Consider the following 23,107-nt stretch of genomic DNA (forward strand, 5'->3'; position numbering starts at 1 on the left):
GGAGGCCACACACACTACTGAGCCTCATTTTGACTTGTTTTAAGGACATTACATCAAAGTTGGATCAGCCTGTAGTGTGGTTTTCCACTTTAATTTTGAGGGTGACTCCAAATCCAGACCTCCATGGGTTGATAAATTTGATTTCCATTGATAATTTGTGTGTGATTTTGTTGTCAGCACATTCAACTATGTAAAGAAAAAAAGTATTTAATAAGATTATTTCATTCATTCAGATCTAGGATGTGTTGTTTAAGTGTTCCCTTTATTTTTTTGAGCAGTGTATTTAGAGTTAGTGATCTAGCTAATGTGAGTTTCCACTTCCTCAGGTGGTGAATAAGCCCCAAATAAATTAGCCTATGCTATTATACCACATAAAGATGCAGGCAAAATAATCTCCATGAAAAAAATTATAATAATGTAAAATGTAAAATAATAGCATAATTGTCTACCCAAAATGCTTGACGGTCACTGGAGTAGGTTACACATGTAAATCATTTTTATAAAAAAATTCCAGAAAATGATGTCATGCTTTAGAAGCTTCTGATTGACTCAAATGATGTCAATTAGCCTATTGGAGGTGTACCTGTGGATGTATTTCAAGGCCTACCTTCAAACTCAGTGCCTCTTTGCTTGACATCATGGAAAAATCAAAAGAAATCAGCAAAGACCTCAGAAAAAAAATTGTAGACCTCCACAAGTCTGGTTCATCCTTGGGAGCAATTTCCAAACGCCTGAAGATACCACGTTCATCTGTACAAACAATAGTACGCAAGTATAAATACCATGGGACCACGCAGCAGTCATACCGTTCAGGAAGGAGACGCGTTCTTGTCACAACACAACTGATTGGCTCAAAGGAGGAAAGATATTCCACAAATGAACTCTTAAGAAGGCATACCTGTTAATTGAAATGCATTCCAGGTGACTACCTCATGAAGCTGGTTGAGAGAATGCCAAGAGTTTGCAAAGCTGTCATCAAGGCAAAGGGTGGCTATTTGAAGAATCTCAAATATAAAATATATTTCGATTTGTGTAACACTTTTTTGGTTACTACAGTCGTGGTTAAACGTTTTGAGAATGACACAAGTATTGGTCTTCACAAAGTTCACTGCTTCAGTGTTATGAGATATTTTTCTCAGATGTTACTTTGGTATACTGAAGTATAATTACAAACATTCCATAAGTGTCAAAGGCTTTTATTGACAATTACATGAAGTTTATGCAAAGAGTCAATATTTGCAGTGTTGACCCTTCTTTTTCAAGACCTCTGCAATCCGCCCTGGCATGCTGTCAATTAACTTCTGGGCCACATCCTGACTGATGGCAGCCCATTCTTGCATAATCAATGCTTGGAGTTTGTCAGAATTTGTGGGTTTTTGTTTGTCCACCCGCCTCTTGAGGATCAACCACAAGTTCTCAATGGGATTAAGGTCTGGGGAGTTTCCTGGCCATGGACCCAAAATGTTGAGGTTTTGTTCCCTGAGCCACTTAGTTATCACTTTTGCCTTATGGCAAGGTGCTCCATCATGCTGGAAAAGGCATTGGTCGTCATCAAACTGTTCTTGGATGGTTGGGAGAAGTTGCTCTCTGAGGATGTGTTGGTACCATTCTTTATTCATGGCTGTGTTCTTAGGCAAAATTGTGAGTGAGCCCACTCCCTTGGCTGAGAAGCAACCCCACACATGAATGGTCTCAGGATGCTTTACTGTTGGCATGACACAGGACTGATGGTAGCGCTCACCTTGTCTTCTCCGGACAAAGTGTTTTCCGGATGCCCCAAACAATCGGAAAGGGGATTCATCAGAGAAAATGACTTTACCCCAGTCCTCAGCAGTCCAATCCCTGTACCTTTTGCAGAATATCAGTCTGTCCCTGATGTTTTTCCTGGAGAGAAGTGGCTTCTTTGCTGCCCTTGACACCAGGCCATCCTCCAAATGTCTTCGCTTCACTGTGCGTGCAGATGCACTCACACCTGCCTGCTGCTATTCCTGAGCAAGCTCTGCACTGGTGGTGCCCCGATCCCGCAGCTGAATCAACTTTAGGAGACGGTCCTGGCGCTTGCTGGACTTTCTTGGGCGCCCTGACGCCTTCTTCACAACAATTGAACCTCTCTCCTTGTCATGAGAATTTCTATCTCTAATTCAACCTAAGCTTGAATCATTACCAGGGGTTGTAAGGCTCTGGTTTTAATCATAAATGATTCAAGGTCCACAACCAGCAAGAATGATCTGTATTTTTATTCATGGAGAGCTCTGCCGCCAAAACCCATACATACAGTTTTATACCCCTTGACACACAAAGGCACTTTGCTCCGCCCACCTTTAGGAGGCTTTTTTTAACCCGTTTTCTCAGTCCCCTTCACCCTGGAATGTTTAGTCCCGCCCCCCTCTGTTAGTGGGTTGCCACTACATTATAACTCTTAACACCGTTCACACATTTATACTGTATTTGGGGTGAAATCCTTTAGTCATTATTCTTAAAATACAAATTAATCTAACACTCCTTGAAGTTCATGATGATCCGATAAATGGTTGATTTAGGTGCAATCTTACTAGCAGCAATATCCTTGTCTGTGAAGCCCTTTTTGTGCAAAGCAATGATGACGGCACGTGTTTCCTTGCAGGTAACCATGGTTAACAGAGGAAGAACAATGATTTAAAGCACCACCCTCCTATTAATGCTTCCAGTCTGTTATTCTAACTCAATCAGCATGACAGAGTGATCTCCAGCCTTGTCCTTGTCAACACTCTCACCTGTGTTAACGAGAGAATCACTGACATGATGGCAGCTGGTCCTTTTGTGGCAGGGCTGAAATGCAGTGGAAATGTTTTTGGGGGATTGTTCATTTTCATGGCAAAGAGGGACTTTGCAATTAATCTGATCACTCGTCATGACATTCTGGAGTATATGCAAATTGCAATCATCAAAACTGAGGCAGCAGACTTTGTGAAAATTAGCATTTGTGTCATTCTCAAAACTTTCGACCACGACTGTACATGATTCCATATGTGTTATTTCATAGTTTTGATGTCTTCACTATTATTCTACAATGTAAAAAAAAATAGTAACAATTAAGAAAAACCCTTGAATGAGTAGGTGTTTCCAAACTTTTGACTGGTACTGTATTTATAAATACATAATCCATGTGTGTGTGTGTGTGTATAGTGTATTGCTATCGTGTGTTTGTATGCATGTGTCTATGTTTGTGTTGCTTGTGCAGTTAAGGGCGGGGATGACTTTATAAACTACTGCAGGGCTGGCACGCAGGTGACCCCAAATCAATTAGCATACCTGTGTTCTTCTCTACATGGAACAACCCACCAATGAGAAAGTGAGGAGGGACATCCAGTTGAGGCATGTGTAAACCTAGTGTGTGTGTAATTGTTGACATGTTCACCACCCGAAGGATCTGCGCTTTAAATAATCTGAAAATCAGCACAGTGTCTGTTCTGTTTTCTAGAATGACATCACTTTATTTAACTATTTCTATTAAAAAAGGGAAACTGAACATCAAGTAGACCTAGTTTGTTATTTTCAAACTACTCCTCCTATGCAAATAACTTCAGTTGAAGTGTACAGGCAGGGGCACACATGTATGGATATTATCTTCAGTTGAGTTGGTTAAATAACAGGCCAAAATCCTGGGTACTTCAGACCATAAAAATGTAAGAATATAAAAACCAACATTTAGGATAGATTCTTCCTTAATCTGGGATTATTTAAATTTTTATAAACGACATTATGTGTTCGCATTTCAGGTTGATTTATTTCTGACCCGTCGCATTTAAACTAATCAATTAATCATTAAAGCTTAATGAAGCTATTGATTCTGAGCTACGCTCCTCCAGTCGCCTCATTTTTCAAAAGCCACATGAACATATTTACTGTAGAAAGGAGAAACAAAAAGAAAGTAAAACAATCTAAAATGTAATTCCACCACAAAATAAAAACGAATTGCCGTCCCCCTCTTAACCCTGTTGAAAGGTTTATTGGCAGAATAAACTGGAGTATCATACAGATTTCTTATGACCGAGCACTTGATGGTCTGGGTGAGCCGGTGTCGAGGAATATACATCACTGTAGCAGGACACTGACAGAGAAACGGGGTGAGGAGGGTGTATGGGAGAGGCAGGTAGAGAGCCGTGTGTTTATCTAATTACCATACCGTCAGAGAAATAGGCTACATAGATAAGGCCCTATAAAATCGGAGTTTCGGAGAACACGGAGAGAATCCATACCGTCAGAGAAATAGGCTACATAGATAAGGCCCTATAAAATCTGAGTTTCGGAGAACACGGAGAGAATCCAGACATTAAAACCAAATTCAACAATATTCAAAAATGTCTTAGTAGGAAATCAACTAAATGTATTGAATTTATTTTTTAAATCAATGCATTAAAATTGCCCAAGTTATTCATAAGCTATTAACAAAATGCATCAGGAGCTAGGTTTCCATGTGAATATTCTAAAATCTGCATAAATGAAATATGCACATTTTCCCACCAGAGAGGTGTTTTCATCTAATTAAGTTGTTGTGGATAAAAGTCTGTGATTGATGACGTAGTGCACATAAAAATAACTTAAAGTTAAATTGGTTTCCATCGCATTTACAACTCTACTGATGGTTGTCACAAAAAAATGTTTGACGTTATATAGTGAATGTGCCCACTCTGGTATTGACAGGTGCGCTCTAGCCAACAGCTTACAGATACAGTGTGGGTATAGCCTACGTGAGATTATTATGGACATTTTAAAAATTAGTCAAACGGCAGCCAAGCATCGATCATCATGTCACCAGAATAAGACCTTCGATATTTATTGGAAAGGAGCATCAAGCTCATCACATTTTACATTTTAGTCATTTAGCAGACGCTCTTATCCAGAGCGACTTACAGTTAGTGAGTGCATCCATTTTGTTTTATATCACTGTGCACTTTCACCACCCTGTGAAGTTAATCATAACTTATTTCATCTGTAGCCTAATAAACCGCATGCTTTCCCAAGTCATAGAGGGAGGACCACACAACATGTCATCGCGTGACTCCAACTTTACTTCGATATGATGGTTATTATATCAATATTTGCGCATAAGAGTTTCCACCGCCATTTCTCACATAATACATTTTACAAAAACAAAAAGATCCCACCTTGTCTAGCGTTTTCTCGACATTTGGAACGTTTTCCAAACATATTTGCTGTTTCCATCAGGCCTGTCGTGACGGTTTTTTTTTATCTGACGCACTTTACTCGCATAAAGATGTTGGATGGACACCTGGTTTGGGAGTTGTATTTTCCTGCAACTTTCTGAAATGGCACAGGAATGCCCTCGTCTGTGTGCTGTACATGCGTACACTTTTAGCCGATGATACTAATGATAACCTTCTTCTGGTAGAGATGGAAAGGCTTTTCCAAAACAGTTCACAATTAAATGTTAATTACCAAGTAGACTATTCCTACCTAGCAGAATGATATCCTGGTTATTTGCATCAACCCAGCGGCCATTTTGCAATCAATTGTCTTTTACTGGTGCACACTTGCATTAAAAGGTTAACTACACCCAAAAATCTAAAATAGCTTCTATTTTTCCCCAGGCATCAAAAGTGGTCTCCTGATGTGGGTTTAAGCATTGTTGTGGACTTAGAAAAACAACATTTGATGTTCTATTAAAAAAAGAGATTGAGAGCAAAAACCTGGAAAAACAAAAAATGTTTTAAAAAAACTGGAAAAACAAAATGTAAGATTCTATAGGACCCTACATACACACACAAAATACGACAATACAAAAAGTAGCACACAATCACTCACAACAACCGGTTCAAATGTCGTGAGCTATTTAAGACCTGACATTTTATATTGACCTATTGGATCTCATAAACGTGGGTTCTGACTTTTACGATAAGCCTTTGTTTATTAAATCAGGAATTAATTTACTTATTCAATGTCCTAATCAATCATTCCCTTCACAAGCATAAAATCACAACTCAGGCAACATATCATTCTTACACAGACCATTGACACAATTTGACTTCTACAACTGCCCTAACTGTATTAATAATCAATTTGTTCATTTCGTATTTTTAAACTTCACTGTCATGATCAACCCTTCCTTTAGCCATAGAAAAGTTCCTCCTCTCCCGAGCTAAGCACGTCTGCAGCGGCACAAGCCAGTCAGAGCAGCAGTGATTAACAACAGAGTGGGCTGTGAGTCAAAGGTCCACTTTTCAGTCATATGACAGACCTCAAAATACATTTAACCCACCAGGTACAGTTACAAGGCCACACCAGTCCACAGCCCCACCACCCCAGCTTCCATGGCCCCTTCCGACAGCAGCCTTGTTTTGGCCTCAGCCTTGTCTGCCAAAAGGGCTTCCAACCCGGCTCTGCCTGATCCCTGCACTACAAGCATGGCTTAACTTGGATTTTATAGTGTGAAGTCATTGACAGTTAAAATAGGGCAGATACAAAAAGCAACAGTCACATCATATCAGATTGTTCTAGGATGGCGTAATGGGGCTGTGTGTGGGATTCCCTTTTCCAACCGCATTTCAATGCAGTGATGATGGCCTTACATTTAAAAAAAGGGCACACTTTTCTATCTAGGAATCCCCAGACTTATAATGAATGAAGGAAGGAAGGAAGGCATCAATGACACCAAGTCAGACATCACATCATATTTCCATGACAACATTATTCAAAACAAAAAGATTTTTGTTGTTTTTTGAAGAAAAGAAGAAGAAGAAAACTTGAGGGAAGCCATTCAATTGACAAAATAATTAAGTCAATTTTTGGGGGGCTAAAACTTTTAGCTGGAAATCCCATTGAGACCAAGGTATTTTATGCAAGGGAGCCCTGTAATATTATGAGAGAGGTGGGGAAACCAGGCCTACACCCCACAATGAACACACAACATAAGGATGTTTGTGTTTTTCTCCTCCCAACCAACCGGTTGGTGTCAGTGGTGTACAGTTGGAGTCAAAGGGAAGTTTATGTTTTTCCTTCTCAGGGCCGATCATTAATGGACACGGAGCGCGAGAGGAAGGTCTCGCTTTTAAACACACACTCTTGCACACAAACAAGATCATACATTTTGACCACGAGAGGGGAGAGGTTGAACTGTGTAATTAGAGAGAAGACCCAAAACAAGAAACAATTAGGAAGAAGACTGAACAGTTCATTTCCATGACATATTGCCTATTTCCCCATAAAACACAGTCAGTCGAAGGACAAGGAAAGCCTTTAGTTCACAACCCCTGCGATTATTACATTATGTGATCAAATCGACTCCGCGTGTGCCATCATGCGCATGTTGATTCAGTCTATCCCCACCAGACGCGTTCAGGTTCAAATACCAACTGTGAACCAACTATATTCATTTGGAGACGGGTCTAAATGGGGCTGTGGCGGTCATTATATTTCGTCAGCCGGTGATTATCAAGCAAATAACTGCCGGTCTCACGGTAATTAACCGTTAATTAACATAAACACATTTAGCATCTCCTGGCTTCCACGCATCGCCTACAAGCCACTGATGCAGACCTTTGGAACATCTACATTTTAAAAAGTCTAATAAATCCATGTAATATAGCCTACACCATCACAATAAATCCATTATTTATTTTAGACAGGTCTAAAGGAACATGATATGAAGAAAACGTAGCCTATTTCAGAAGAACAGAATAGCATACTCTGAGTTGTCCTTATGTTATGCCTTGATCTGGCTATGCCATATGGCTGTGGGCTACACTAGTTCATTTAGCAGACAAGATTTGCTTAGAATTCCCATGGCATTATTTTATAGTATGAAGAACACAACTGAACATAGCTGAATAAAATAGAAAAGGATATTTTCTCCAAACGATTTGAGTGCGCACATGCGGCTATTCTGTGTTGAGTTGTTAACAAAGAAACAGGACCTCCTATATGCTCAATTTAAGAGTTATTTATGCAACTTTAGTTGTGAGACAAATGTTGGGCTATATGCTTAGATTTTTTATTCATTCTAAGGCTGCATGATGCGACTAATGATGATTTGAAAACAGTCGCATGAAAAGGCATGAGCTCTGCTTTGTTTCTTATGCAGGCTGCACACACTTCATCAGTCTCTCATTCACAATTTGACAAGCACTTGATAATATTCTCACCAGGCCTTGAACATCCCGGCGGCATCCCCCTTGTGCGGCCGTGATGCCCCCTAAAAAAAAATCCATAACTTGCGGCCAGTGGCCGTTGTGCCCTTGGGCCGAATATAATAATTATAATTCCCTTCTCCCGGTTGCCAATGGCCTAAGCACCTCTCACAGATATCTCAATTCTTATTAGCCAATGCCTGTCACGTGACCGGGTACTTCTCACAGGAATCTCAGCTCAGAAGTAGGCTACAAGTGAAGACAGACACGTTGAGGACGCAACTGAGCGCGTCCTTCTTATCCAATTCCGATGCGCATATTGAAGATGTTAGAAGAACTGTCCACATTTACTTTTCAGCCAAAAAGATGAGTAGGCCTACCGAACAGCAAAAGCTCTAGCCTATGTCAATATACTATCCTCCATAGTACTAAAGTTGGCCTATTCTATTCTGTGTTAGAGAAAAAATATTCCAAACATAGTCTGGGACAGTTGTGGGATCCGATAGATCCCAGATTAATACAATCACTCGCATCAAAAAAACGTTTAAAATCAAAATCACATTTTATTTGTCACATCCACGTGTTTAGCAGATGTTATAGCGGGTGTAGCGAAATGCTTGTGCTTCTAGCGCCGACAGTGCAGTAATATCTAACAATTTCACAACATATACCCAATACACACAAATCTAGTGAGGAATGGAATTTAAGAATATATACATATATGGACAAGCAATGACAGAGCGGCATGGACTAAGATACAGTAGAATATTATAGAATAGAATGCAGTATATACATATGAGATGAGTAGTGCAAGATATGTAAACATTATTAAAGTGACCGTAAACATTATTAAAGTTACATTATTAAAGCAATGAGGCTGATGCAACAGATCAGAATGTTTAGCTTAAAATGTTGATAAACTATTAGGCTATTTCTTCACATTATAAGCGCAGCAATGCGCACATGGCAGTAGGCTATATGGGAGAATATTCCAAAATGCCATCAATTAGCAGGAAAACACTGTTCTCAAAAGTGACCAAAAATGCAATTATCTTCCCCAAACTTGAAACTCACGCACCGCCTATGTATACCAGTTAGGCTCTACACGGATTGTGAAGCAGATTCATGTGCTTAATTTTAAGAAGTTATTTGGCCACTTTAGTTGTGATACAAACCTTATTAAAACATATAGGCCTATGGGCTAGGCTACATGAGGTGTGCGATTATGATTTGAAAAAGTCACGCAAAAAAGGCGTGTGCTGTTTCTTGCCTTACTGCACATGCTGGGCATCATTCACAAGTGATAATATTGTCACCCATCAGACTATTATTGATTTAATCTTGTCTTTACAGATACTAAATAATATGTGTGTGAAATGAGTTTTGATTTAGAATGGACCATTATCATGCACCGGTCTCGGAACAGGGGCAAAATAAATACATGTAATGTCATCTATGCACTTAAATAGCGAATGGAGGATGCTTTTCCCGTTGTTCATTTTCATGCCAGCCAGGTAGGCTATACTCCTTTGTAAAGCGAAGCAATGTGCTTAATATTAGGAAAGTTGAGAAATAAATATAGTAGGCCTAGCCTATAGAAAGCTGATGGGATCCTCCTCTTTTTAAGAGGGCATCAACACTCTGTTTTCTCACGCAATTTCACAGCCTATATAAATGTTGCGCAACATGAGCTCATGGGCTCTCATGAAGTGTTTGATTTGATTTTAGATTACATTTGATGTTAGAGTGATTAGAGGGACAATAGAGTACTGAGTACCAGGCAGTTAGCAAGTTTGATAGGCTACTAATGACCATCGGCAGTAGAGCACAGTTCTGGAGAAGCCTACTTGCCGTGACTAAACGGTCAAGTGGAATTTGACTGCGGTCATGACTTGTGACCGCCGGTGTGGCGGTAATACGGTCACCGCAACAGCCCTAGGTCTAAACACATGAAAAATTCATGCACATTTAGCTAGCTTGCTGTTGCTAGCTAATTTGTCCTGGGAGATAAACATTGGGTTGTTATTTTACCTGAAATGCGTATCTTTGTAGAATTTGTACACTTTGAGTCACAAAAATGGTGTGTTCTCTACTCCGACAATTAATCCACAGATAAAAAAGGGGAAACCTAGTTAGTTTTTCTCCTCATTCATTCTTCTTCTGTGGATTTTATATGGCGGTTGGCAACCACCTGAACTAGGTGGACCTCGTTCATCTGTCAATCACCCATGTGGGTATATGCTCGTAAAAACCAATGAGAAGATGGGAGATGCGGGACTAGCAGCGTGTCATATTTTAGTGCCTGGCTACGCTGACACCCGTTGACAGCCATTTGGATGAAATGACTGAATAACATGCATGTGTACATTTATTTTGCAGCGCACGTAACGTGGGCGGTTTGGTCAGCAGGTTAGGTTATTGCCGTTTAATCTGTTGCATTTGCCCGTATTCTAATCTAACAGACTTTACGCCACACAAATTAGGCTACTTACGTAGAATCAAAAAGATACAGTGAAAACGCAATTGTTCACACTTAAACAATGGCTTAGGCTTTCTTTCATAAACTCTATCTAAGTAAACAGAGTAACTGCATGATCACTGCTTATTTATAAGTATCTATTACACTATGTGTTTGTATAAAATAAATGTGGCAGAATGTGATCAAACAGACTGTTTTGCTACAGAAAATGACTATGTGTAGCCTATGTACAGCCACTACCCATGTTCTGGTGAGTGGCGACCATTTTGTGTGTTCCCTCCAGTGAGGCTGTCAACATCACATCGACCATGAGGAGGGCCAACAACTGAACGTGATGATTTAAGGTTTCACTTGTGAAACAGCTGAACCTCCCGTTCTCCTTCCACATCCAGCCCATAGGCTACTGTAACACGTTTACCACTGTCACAAATAATGTTTTTCACAGCTCCCATTTCCTACCACTATAAATCAGAGAAATGGACAACAAAAATATCCTGGGGCCCGATTTTTTTAAAAACTTGTTTCCTAATACCCCATGCAAGTTCCTACATGGGTAGCCTATTCCATGTTATTTATGAACACGGAGGAGTGGGCCTAGATAGATACAGAGAGACAGGACACCCAAAGGCCAGAGAAGACAGAGAAAAAGGCCCACCTCGGAGACTCCCCGGCAAGGATCACCAATGTAGAGATCCATGGCCCGGAAGAGGTCAGCACAGCAGAGAGCCGAGCTGCATACCTCAGGCTGTGGTCCATCCCACTCAACTGCAACAGCACCTATAAGGTGGCCCACTTCAAAACACATTCCACACGCACAACATTGTGGGAAAATGTGCCTGAGGTTCCCCAAACAGGGGCCACAGAGAGACAACCAAACACAATAGAGACACTGCCTTCTGTTCCCAGAGCCAATCAAATGCCCAGTCTTTCCTTCAGCCATTCACCATAGGCGTCATTCACTGTTTAAAACCATAGGCGTCATTCACAGTTTAAAACCATGGGCGTCATTCACAGTTTAAAACCATGGGCGTCATTCACAGTTTAAAACCATGGGCGTCATTCACAGTTTAAAACCATGGGCGTCATTCACAGTTTAAAACCATGGGCGTCATTCACAGTTTAAAACCATGGGCGTCATTCACAGTTTAAAACCATGGGCGTCATTCACAGTTTAAAACCATGGGCGTCATTCACAGTTTAAAACCATGGGCGTCATTCACAGTTTAAAACCATAGGCGTCATTCACAGTTTAAAACCATAGGCGTCATTCACAGTTTAAAACCATAGGCGTCATTCACAGTTTAAAACCATAGGCGTCATTCACTGTTTAAAACCATGTTCCTTTTTAATATTATTTTTAAGGGGGATTCCCCATTTCCCATCCAATACTATTAGTTAACACTCTACAAATGAATCAGACAATTTTGTGTGGTCAACTGAATACACTTAAATGAAACTCTGAGCCCAAATTCTAATTCATTGGTTGGTTCACGGAATGACAAACTTCATGGCTCTGAGGCTTGTGAGTGACGAGCCGGTCAGTCGAAGGCCCTCACAGACGCTCTCGAATATTCCCTACAGAGATTCACTCACAAGTCTGAGAAGAACAAGAAAGGGACAGGTGTTGCACAACTCGTTTTTTTCCTTAGACAGCAGCAAGAGCGAGCGGGAGACAGCGGTTGCTTCTGGGATAGAGACCCCATGATAGCGCTCCGTCTTCTCCACACATGGCTCACATCAACAGCATCATCCCGGATACCCTAGACCCACTGAATTTGTATAATCGCCCCAACAGTTCCACAGATGATGCAATCTCTATGGCACTCCACACTGCCCTTTCCCACCTGGACAAAAAGGAACACCTATGTGAGAATGCTGTTCATTGACTACAGCTCAGCGTTCAACACCATAGTGCCCATAAAGCTCATCACTAAGCTAAGGACCCTGGGACTAAACACCTCCCTCTGCAACTGGATCCTGGACTTCCTGACAGGCCGCCCCCAGGTGGTAAGGGTAGGCAACAACACATTTGCCACGCTGATCCTCAACACTGGGGCTCCTCAAGGGTGCGTGCTTAGTCCCCCCCTGTACTCTCTGTTCACCCACGACTGCGTGGCCAAACATGACTCCAACACCATCATTAAGTTTGCTGACAACACAACAGTGGTAGGCCTGATCACTGACAACGATGAGACAGCCTATAGGGAGGAGGTCAGAGACCTCTCTCTCTCAATGTGAAAAAGACAAAGGAGCTGATCGTGGACTACGGGAAAAGGCGGGTCGAACAGGCCCCCATTAACATCGACGGGAATGTAGTGGAGCGGGTCAAGAGTTAAGTTCCTTGGTGTCCACCAACAGCAAACTATCATGGTCCAAACACACCAAGACAGTCGTGAAGAGGGCACGACAACACCTTTTCCCCCTAAGGAGACTGAAAATATTTGGCATGGGTCCCCAGATCCTCAAAAAGTTATACAGCTGCACCATCAAGAGCATCCTGACTGGTTGCATCACCGCCTGGTATGGCAACTGCTTGGCATCCAACCGCAAGGCGCTACAGAGGGTAGTGCGTAAGGCCCAGTACATCACTGAGGCCAAGCTTCCTGCCATCCAGGACCTATATACTAGGCGTGTCAGAGGAAAGGCCAAAAAATTGTCACTGACTCCAGGCACCCAAGTAATAGACTGTTCTCTCTGCTACCGCACTGCAAGCGGTACCGGAGTGCCATGTCTAGGACCAAAAGGCTCCTTAACAGCTTCTACCCCAAAGCCATAAGACTGCTGAACAATTAATCAAATGGCCACCCGGACTATTTACATTGACTATTTACATTTAGTGCCAAATATGGTAACTTCCCACAGAATTCAGTCAATCAGGAAGCAAACAGCCTTTGACATGTGCTCCACTCCCTCAGAAAGAGATAGTAGCACTCCTCCAGCAGGCCCCCTCTGCAGAGGCCTCTTTCTCTCTGCATACATGCCCTGTGTAAAATACCCAGAAATGCTCCTTTGAACTCTGCCTCTGGAGCGGTTTAAAGTGATACAACACTAATGGGAAGAGGTTTTGTCAAATAGCAGATACAACCAAACCGGAGACAGTTAGGGTAACACAGAACAGTAAAAAGAGAAGACAACGTTAGACGCACTCCTTGTCAGATGCTTTGTTGGATCAACAGAGATCCTTACTAGCCAAATGCTCAATATAACCGAAAGCATGAAACACAACAAGAATCTCACTGCCGATGGGTACTTATCACAGTGGGAGGCCGTTCCTTCTCTTGCCAGAACAAAAGCGGTACCTGCTGTGTGCCGACCCGGTAGCGTCGAACCTACCGTTTCTACTTGTAGAATCGCAATGCTCGTCAGTGGCCAACAACTTGACTTTCAGCCAATCAGAGAGCATGAACCCCCAACAAACAAACGGGGGGGGGGGGGGGGCATTTTCTCCGTACATCTACGGATGAGCCAGTCACACTTCATATGCAAAAAACACTTCCTCCAAGCTAGTTAACCACTGTAGCTAGTATTGACATTATGATTAAATCCCAATGGATTAGCTAGTTTCCATGAAACAGCTGTCCTTGTTAGCTGCAGAGTTAGATAGCTAGCTAAACATTTGGCTATGGGCTGGCACTGGCAGTATGGGATTATGGAGAATGAATTAAATAGTTTCTTTGTCATCTTGCTACGTAGTTATCTAGCTGTGGCCATCTGGCTGGTATCAACAAGGGCTTTCTACAGAATAGCAACATTAGCGCAGATAGCTTATAATATAGACCATAAGCAATACGCACAGATATGCATTGCAAAACAACACTACTGCCACCTTGTGGTCCTCTGTAGCTCAGCTGGTAGAGCACGGCGCTTGTAACGCCAAGGTAGTGGGTTCGATCCCCGGGACCACCCATACACAAATGTATGCACGCATGACTGTAAGTCGCTTTGGATAAAAGTGTCTGCTAAATGGCATATTATTATTATTATTATTCTGGTTTGGAGTATTTTAACAAGGCTGAGTGGCTGACGACTTAAAAGGTCTTCGCTGTGTGAACACAAAAGAGATTGACTGCTAACACTCGGTTGGCAGGCAAACGTTTGACAATCCTGTGTCTGAGCTTTAAGTTCATTAAAATATAGAGAGAGACTGCGATTTGTTTACTTCATTGGGTCATCACAGGAATCCCCACTAGCTTAATGTTTACAAACTTACTCTTGTGTTCTAGAATGTTCTAGAATGGACCTGTTATGTCTCAGCCTTTACAGAGAAGCAATCAGAGCATCATTGGAACAGGGAAACCAGACTGGCCATGTTGTATTGCGGTTTACGGTGAATTTACAGTACATGTTATTCAACAATTTAATTACACTGTTGCGCATGTCAATGAACACCTGCGTTGCTGACCGCTAAAATAGAACTTGGTTCTATTTAAGACGCTCAACCCGCCTCTCCCATCTACTCATTGGTTTTCACAAGCATACAAACCCACATGGGGTGATGAAAAATGAACAAGGAGAGATTAATCAAAGTTAACTAAATACTAACTAGGATTCTCCCATTTATCTGTGGATTAATCGTCCTAGTAGAGAAACACACCATTTTGTATGACTCCGGGTCAAAGTTCTACAAATACCCAGCAACAAAAGGACCTCCTGCATTCAAGGTAAATTAACAACCAACAACCCAATGTTCATCTCTTATGTGTTATGTATTTTAACCTGCGTGTCATGATAGACCAAATCAACATGCCAAGGCGTAACTCCTGAGTGGCGCAGTGGTCTAAGGCACTGCATCGCAGTGCTAACTGTGCCACTAGAGATCCTGGTTCGAATCCAGGCTCTGTCGCAGCCGGCCGCGACCGGGAGACTCATGGGCGGCGCACAATTGGCCCAGCGTCGTCCAGGGTAGGGGAGGGAATGGCCGGCAGGGATGTAGCTCAGTAGATAGAGCATGGCGTTTGCAACGCCAGGGTTGTGGGTTCGATTCCCACAGGGGGCCAGTATAAAAAAAATTATGTATTCACTAACTGTAAGTCGCTCTGGATAAGAGCGTCTGCTAAATGACTAAAATGTAAAATGTAATGTAAATGTAACAGGTAGCTATAGAGAAATGTGCAAAGATTGTAAGTTAGATATTTTCATGAGGCTACATTTTGGGTGTCGCACAAAAAATGCCACAGCCAAGACTAAAAATAGTTACTTCGGATACACTCATCTAAGAAATATTCAATTTTACTAAAAAACCAATTGGGAAAATATGTAGATTAAAAATGGTCTGGCGCCATGTCTTCATAATTCTGCATGGCTCGGAGTCATGCTAATAACATCTACTGAATGGAATGGTACATTTGAGCACCCTTATATCATGTTTATTTTTTATTTTTTACAAACATGTATTATTATTCTGGTGACTTCAGATGCTTAAAATGAAACACTTCCAGAGAAGTTAGGAGTACAGTAAGCTATTTGCCAGCCTCTTTACATTATAAGGAGGCTAAGCTTGCAGAGTAAAGGTAGTAACCTGGTAGCTTAAATACAACAGCAACAACAGGTTTTTATCTTATTGTAATTACATAGTTGAGCAGTTTAATATATTGTTTTATTCCGCAATTCAATATTCAAACTATGCCATCTTGAGGGTGAAATCACAACGTGTCACTTGGCTACATGTCACAGATTTAAAAATGTATGCACTCACTAACTGTAAGTCGCTCTGGATAAGAGCGTCTGCTAAATGACTAAAATTTTAATTTTACATTTTAAAAAGACGTTCCAATAACACTTAACTACAGGTATGGACTAAAGCCTGAAAGACTGCATTGGAGGACAGGATTATAGTGACATAACTATATGGTATGCTGTGAGAAGTTATTGAATCCTGAGCTAAAAACGGTTGGATCAAAACACAGGGGAAACATCCAACAGCTATGAACGCACTAGCTACAGAGACACTGGGTTCTCTATGTTTCTGCTGCAATAAAGCTAAGGGATAGAGCCTGTATACTTTAAATGTAATGTTGTACATGCCACAATGATGTGCCTTGTTTTTCAAACAAAGTGTATCATAAAACAAGGAATAGGAGATCTAGTTATACTGTAGCCGGAATCTTGTTTTGTTTCTTCCGTTTCAATAATACTCCATAGTAAACATCCTCACTCTCACAGTAATTGTCTGGCACATGGTGAGCGTGTGAATGTGAACATTATTTCAGGCATTTCTTCTGAGGGATGGGCTAATCCTCCATTTATGGAGGATTTCATGGACCTTCTTAACGTTAGCTAAATGTGTTTACATTTCCAGCTACAACGTGAGTGTGTGTAGCAAGTCGCCATGAAGGGGCCTACGCGTGCAAGCGAATTATACAATTTCCTGTTTAGATTTTGTGCAACAGACCACCCTAGTCCATTATCGGGATCTGATCTGGATCTGATCTGGCCCTCGGGTTGACGCATCCATGCCAGGCCTCAATCAGATATTTTAAGAGGGGGCGTGGCCGTTGTTATTCTGTAATAACTTCGCTAACAAATATTTGAAACACCATGGGAAGCAAACTTGTCTCTTGGCAAAAAATGGCCAAACAACCATATTGTTCCAGTGGCATTGAATCCCTTTAGAGTCAAGGAAAACTCATTTAAATTAAAAACGTATTTTTCCATGGGAATAATAAACACATGGAATTCAGTGTCTAAAATGATGGTAGGATGTGTGGTGTGTAGTGAGTCACATATTAATCATTAACCAGTATTGCATGAAAAATATAGCTATACTTACTTTCTCCATTTGTTAGCCCACACTGGCATACAATGTAGGTAAAAGTAACCAAAACAACCGCTGAGGTCCCAAGCCGCATTGTGACTTCGATTGTGTTCTTATTTTGTTGTGTATCCAAAAACGTGGGGGTTGTTTTGAAGATATCCAAAGTTCGTTTAAAATGTGTTTCTAAGAAATGCAACACAAACAAGTATTCAAAAAGAGACGAGAACTAGTCCAGTTAGCCCCCCTAAAAAGGGGCCGGGGGGGTCCAATTTGGTTGTAACGGTATCTTAATATCTTCTCAGCTAACTTTGGTGATTTCGGATTATCCTTGAAACAAATGACCACTAAATAACGTGATCTTGGCTTCTGGTGACACATGTGCGAATAAAAAGCTTCATTTTCCACAATTGTATGGGATAGTTCACTTTCATCTGTTTTATACAAAAGTCTTCCGATTGGAGAAAAATAAATGTCACACTGCTAGCTGTACTAGTAAGGAGGTACCAGTTGGGAAACTAGCTACGGGCTCATTCCACGATAAACGAGGTTCCAATGTTGAAATTCCATGTAATTAACTATGTGCGTTTGGTAAAACACTCAGAGACAGTATTTTCGTATAATAAAGCAATTATTTAAGATAAATGCTTGGTAATGTCGAAATATATGTGTCCTCTTTCTTCCAAAACCCCAGTTAATTCGCCAAATTTCTATCGACCCAAGAACCTAGCTAGCTAACGTTAGCTAGCTAACTAGATAGAGTTGGCTAGCTTGCTGTAATCCACAGGTCGCTGATCGAGTGGTTCATGCACCTCCAAGTATTCCACTTATTCACCGTATCACAGCAAGAACGCCTTTTAAAAACGTACGAAGAAAAACATGAACACATCCCAGGAACTCCTTTGGATACGTGCAGAAAAAACGTGGATAGCTTTTTCAACGACCTTCCCCTGAACTCCTTCAGTCGCTACAGTCACGCCACTACAAAATGAAAACACCCATAAACAAAAAACGTCATACAGCGAACGTTACTTTTAGCCATTAAACAAATAATTGCCGCCGCTTCCAGCACATTGCTTCGAAGTGTGAAAAACTTCGATCCCCGTATACGGTACCTCTCTCAGGTTCCCCCCTTTTCGTCTCTTTCTGTGTCTATCCACCAGTAAACAAGTACTGCCAGTCAGCTGGGGCAGATAGGGTATGTTGGAAAACACGGAGTAGCGTTACAGCGAGAACCTCAGGAAAGTGCGGATTGGAGTTTATTGCATTATACAAAGCTCATCCATGAGCCTAACAAAATCCTCTTTGTGTCAACCAACCAAAATATTATTAGAATGACAAACGCAATCATTCAGAGATGATAGACAATTTAAAGTGAATGATTTAGAGTTATTTCTATTACTTCAGCCGGAACGTTTTCATAAAAAAAATATTTTCTTAGCAATTTGTAATAAAACTAGTATCTGCCAAGTTGGCTTTAAAACTACCAGATAAAATAATAGGCAGCAGATGCATCTTTAATTTATAATTGTTATCAATATTTATTCTAACTATGATTTCCAAATTGCACAAATTAATTGTAGTTCAATTTTGTTTAAGTATAGTGTAGTTCCAAAGTAATAATGGAATGGTTTTAGCAGAGAATAGTATAAATAGCCACATCCCGACCCTGGAGGCAGGAAGGAAGCCTAGTAGCCTTTAGCTTGGTACACAACAGTACAGTCATTCAGTTTTGCATGACAAACACATCCTCATAACCCCAGCATTATCACCATAGATTTGACTACATTTTATGAGTGTGGGAGCTTGTTCATGATTAACATGGTGGTTGCATGCCTTGCATGGAGGAAGTCTTTCTCTTCTGTGGTTGTTGTTTGAGGGGAAAGGGAAGGAGTATTTTGAAACATCCAAGATCACGTTTTGTCATCTTGGTGTTAAACCAAACCATTTGTCATGGTGGTGTTGTTCATTCAAATTGATCAATGACCAAAATGTTAAATATACATTTTTTAATAATCCTCATCTAGTGAAATTACATTCAGGAAAGTAAAGTACATCCACAGTGCACTTTTTTGGGGGGGATGAACCCTGTCTGTGCCTGCAGCTCTGCTTGATCAGAGAGAGACTGCTGCAGTACTTCTTTGTCCTCTCTCCACCAGCACACAAATGGAACATGAATTACATTGATTGGCCCTTCATCTTGAAATGTGAACCCCTTCCAAAAAAGAATTGAGGAGATAAAGGGTATATAACATATCTGTTATAGCACCTTACAACACCTGTGCTGATTGGTGTGTTTAGTGCCTTGGTGTTTAGTGTCCTGGTGTTTACTGCCTTGGTGTTTAGTGCCCTGGTGTTTAGTGCCCTGGTGTTTAGTGCCCTGGTGTTTAGTGCCCTGGTGTTTAGTGCCCTGGTGTTTAGTGCCCTGGTGTTTAGTGCCCTGGTGTTTAGTGCCCTGGTGTTTAGTGCCCTGGTGTTTAGTGTCTTAGTGTTTAGTGCCCTGGTGTTTAGTGCCCTGGTGTTTAGTGCCCTGGTGTTTAGTGCCCTGGTGTTTAGTGCCCTGGTGTTTAGTGCCCTGGTGTTTAGTGTCCTGGTGTTTAGTGCCCTGGTGTTTAGTGCCCTGGTGTTTAGTGTCCTGGTGTTTAGTGCCCTGGTGTTTAGTGTCCTGGTGTTTAGTGTCCTGGTGTTTAGTGTCCTGGTGTTTAGTGCCCTGGTGTTTAGTGCCCTGGTGTTTAGTGCCCTGGTGTTTAGTGCCTTGGTGTTTAGTGTCCTGGTGTTTAGTGTCCTGGTGTTTAGTGTCTTGGTGTTTAGTGTCCTGGTGTTTAGTGCCCTGGTGTTTAGTGCCCTGATGTTTAGTGCCTTAGTGTTTAGTGCCCTGGTGTTTAGTGCCCTAGTGTTTAGTGCCCTGGTGTTTAGTGCCTGGTATGTTCTGTTCTTTTCAAGCCTAGGCTGTATCTTGTTCAGTATAAAAGTTGGCAGTCAGTGGAATGTTGTGACTAAGGGGAATGGAAGGGAACAGCTGGCAGTTAGTGGATTGTTGTGACTAAGGGAAAGGGAAGGGAAGGGAACAGCTGGCAGTTAGTGGATTGTTGTGACTAAGGGGAAAGGAAGGGAAGGGAACAGCTGGCAGTCAGTGGAATGTTGTGACTAAGGGGAAGGGAAGGGAAAGGAACAGCTGGCAGTCAGTGGAATGTTGTGACTAAGGGGAAGGGAAGGGAACAGCTGGCAGTTAGTGGAATGTTGTGACTAAGGGGAAAGGAAGGGAAAGGAACAGCTGGCAGTCAGTGGAATGTTGTGACTAAGGGGAAAGGAAGGGAAAGGAACAGCTGGCAGTCAGTGGAATGTTGTGACTAAGGGGAAGGGAAGGGAACAGCTGGCAGTCAGTGGAATGTTGTGACTAAGGGGGAGGAAAGGGAACAGCTGGCAGTCAGTGGAATGTTGTGACTAAGGGGAAGGGAAGGGAACAGCTGGCAGTCAGTGGAATGTTGTGACTAAGGGGAAGGGGAAGGGACAGCTGGCAGTCAGTGGAATGTTGTGACTAAGGGGAAGGGAAGGGTACAGCTGGCAGTCAGTGGAATGTTGTGACTAAGGGGAAGGGAAGGGAACAGCTGGCAGTCAGTGAAATGTTGTGACTAAGGGGAAGGGAAGGGAACAGCTGGCAGTCAGTGGAATGTTGTGACTAAGGGGAAGGGAAGGGAACAGCTGGCAGTTAGTGGAATGTTGTGACTAAGGGGAAGGGAAGGGAAAGGAACAGCTGGCAGTCAGTGGAATGTTGTGACTAAGGGGAAAGGAAGGGAAAGGAACAGCTGGCAGTCAGTGGAATGTTGTGACTAAGGGGAAGGGAAGGGAACAGCTGGCAGTCAGTGGAATGTTGTGACTAAGGGGGAGGAAAGGGAACAGCTGGCAGTCAGTGGAATGTTGTGACTAAGGGGAAGGGAAGGGAACAGCTGGCAGTCAGTGGAATGTTGTGACTAAGGGGAAGGGGAAGGAACAGCTGGCAGTCAGTGGAATGTTGTGACTAAGGGGAAGGGAAGGGTACAGCTGGCAGTCAGTGGAATGTTGTGACTAAGGGGAAGGGAAGGGAACAGCTGGCAGTCAGTGGAATGTTGTGACTAAGGGGAAGGGAAGGGAACAGCTGGCAGTCAGTGGAATGTTGTGACTAAGGGGAAGGGAAGGGAACAGCTGGCAGTCAGTGGAATGTTGTGACTAAGGGGAAGGGAAGGGAACAGCTGGCAGTCAGTGGAATGTTGTGACTAAGGGGAAGGGAATGGAACAGCTGGCAGTCAGTGGAATATTGTGACTAAGGGGAAGGGAAAGGAACAGCTAGCAGTCAGTGGAATGTTGTGACTGAGGGGAAGGGAAGGGAAAGGAACAGCTGGCAGTCAGTGGAATGTTGTGACTAAGGGGAATGGGAGGGAACAGCTGGCAGTCAGTGTAATGTTGTGACTAAAGGGAAGGGAAGGGAACAGCTGGCAGTTAGTGGAATGTTGTGACTAAGGGGAAGGGAAGGGAAAGGAACAGCTGGCAGTCAGTGGAATGTTGTGACTAAGGGGAAAGGAAGGGAAGGGAACAGCTGGCAGTCAGTGGAATGTTGTGACTAAGGGGAAGGGAAGTAAACAGCTGGCAGTCAGTGGAATGTTGTGACTAAGGGGGGGAGGGGAGGGAACAGCTGGCAGTCAGTGGAATGTTGTGACTGAGGGGAAGGGAAGGGAAAGGTACAGCTGGCAGTCAGTGGAATGTTGTGACTAAGGGGAATGGGAGGGAACAGCTGGCAGTCAGTGTAATTTTGTGACTAAGGGGAAGGGAAGGGAACAGCTGGCAGTTAGTGGAATGTTGTGACTAAGGGGAAGGGAAGGGAAAGGAACAGCTGGCAGTCAGTGGAATGTTGTGACTAAGGGGAAGGGAAGAGAACAGCTGGCAGTCAGTGGATTGTTGTGACTAAGGGGAAGGGAAGGGAAAGGAACAGCTGGCAGTCAGTGGAATGTTGTGACTAAGGGGAAGGAAAGGAACAGCTGGCAATCAGTGGAATGTTGTGACTAAGGGGAAGGGAAGGGAAAGGAACAGTTGGCAGTCAGTGGAATGTTGTGACTAAGGGGAAAGGAAGGGAATGGAAAATCTGGCAGTTAGTGGAATGTTGTGACTAAGGGGAAGGGAGGGGAACAGCTGGCAGTCAGTGGAATGTTGTGACTAAGGGGAAGGGAAGGGAGGGAACAGCTGGCAGTCAGTGGAATGTTGTGACTAAGGAGAAGGAAAGGGAACAGCTGGCAGTCAGTGGAATGTTGTGACTAAGGGGAAGGGAAGGGAACAGCTGGCAGTCAGTGGAATGTTGTGACTAAGGGGAAGGGAACAGCTGGCAGTCAGTGGAATGTTGTGACTGAGGGGAAGGGAAGGGAAAGGAACAGCTGGCAGTCAGTGGAATGTTGTGACTAAGGTGAATGGGAGGGAACAGCTGGCAGTCAGTGTAATGTTGTGACTAGGGGAAGGGAAGGGAACAGTTGTCAATCAGTGGAATGTTGTGACTAAGGGGAAGGGAAGGGAACAGCTGGAAGTCAGTGGAATGTTGTGACTAAGGGGAAGGAAAGGAACAGCTGGCAGTCAGTGGAATGTTGTGACTAAGGGGAAAGGAAGGGAAAGGAACAGCTGGCAGTTAGTGGAATGTTGTGACTAAGGGGAAGGAAAGGAACAGCTGGCAATCAGTGGAATGTTGTGACTAAGGGGAAGGAAAGGAACAGTTGGCAGTCAGTGGAATGT

The 23,107-nt window shown here is 42.5% G+C and overlaps 1 protein-coding gene across 1 annotated transcript in view; it reads right to left on the bottom strand.

The window, feature by feature from the left end:
* The window catches only part of LOC311131365 (insulin receptor-like), a 181,951-nt gene extending 163,459 nt beyond the window's left edge, over nt 1-18,492 (bottom strand). Inside the window, exon 1 of the mRNA XM_084164326.1 lies at nt 17,375-18,492. Within this exon, the coding sequence (XP_084020452.1) occupies nt 17,375-17,453 (79 nt within the window). The 5' untranslated portion in view covers nt 17,454-18,492. The remainder of the gene's footprint in view (nt 1-17,374) is intronic.
* Nucleotides 18,493-23,107: the final 4,615 nt, after the last annotated feature.

The sequence above is a fragment of the Coregonus lavaretus genome (genome assembly GCF_964263955.1).
Source record: "Coregonus lavaretus genome assembly, chromosome: 6".
NCBI lineage: Eukaryota > Metazoa > Chordata > Actinopteri > Salmoniformes > Salmonidae > Coregonus > Coregonus lavaretus.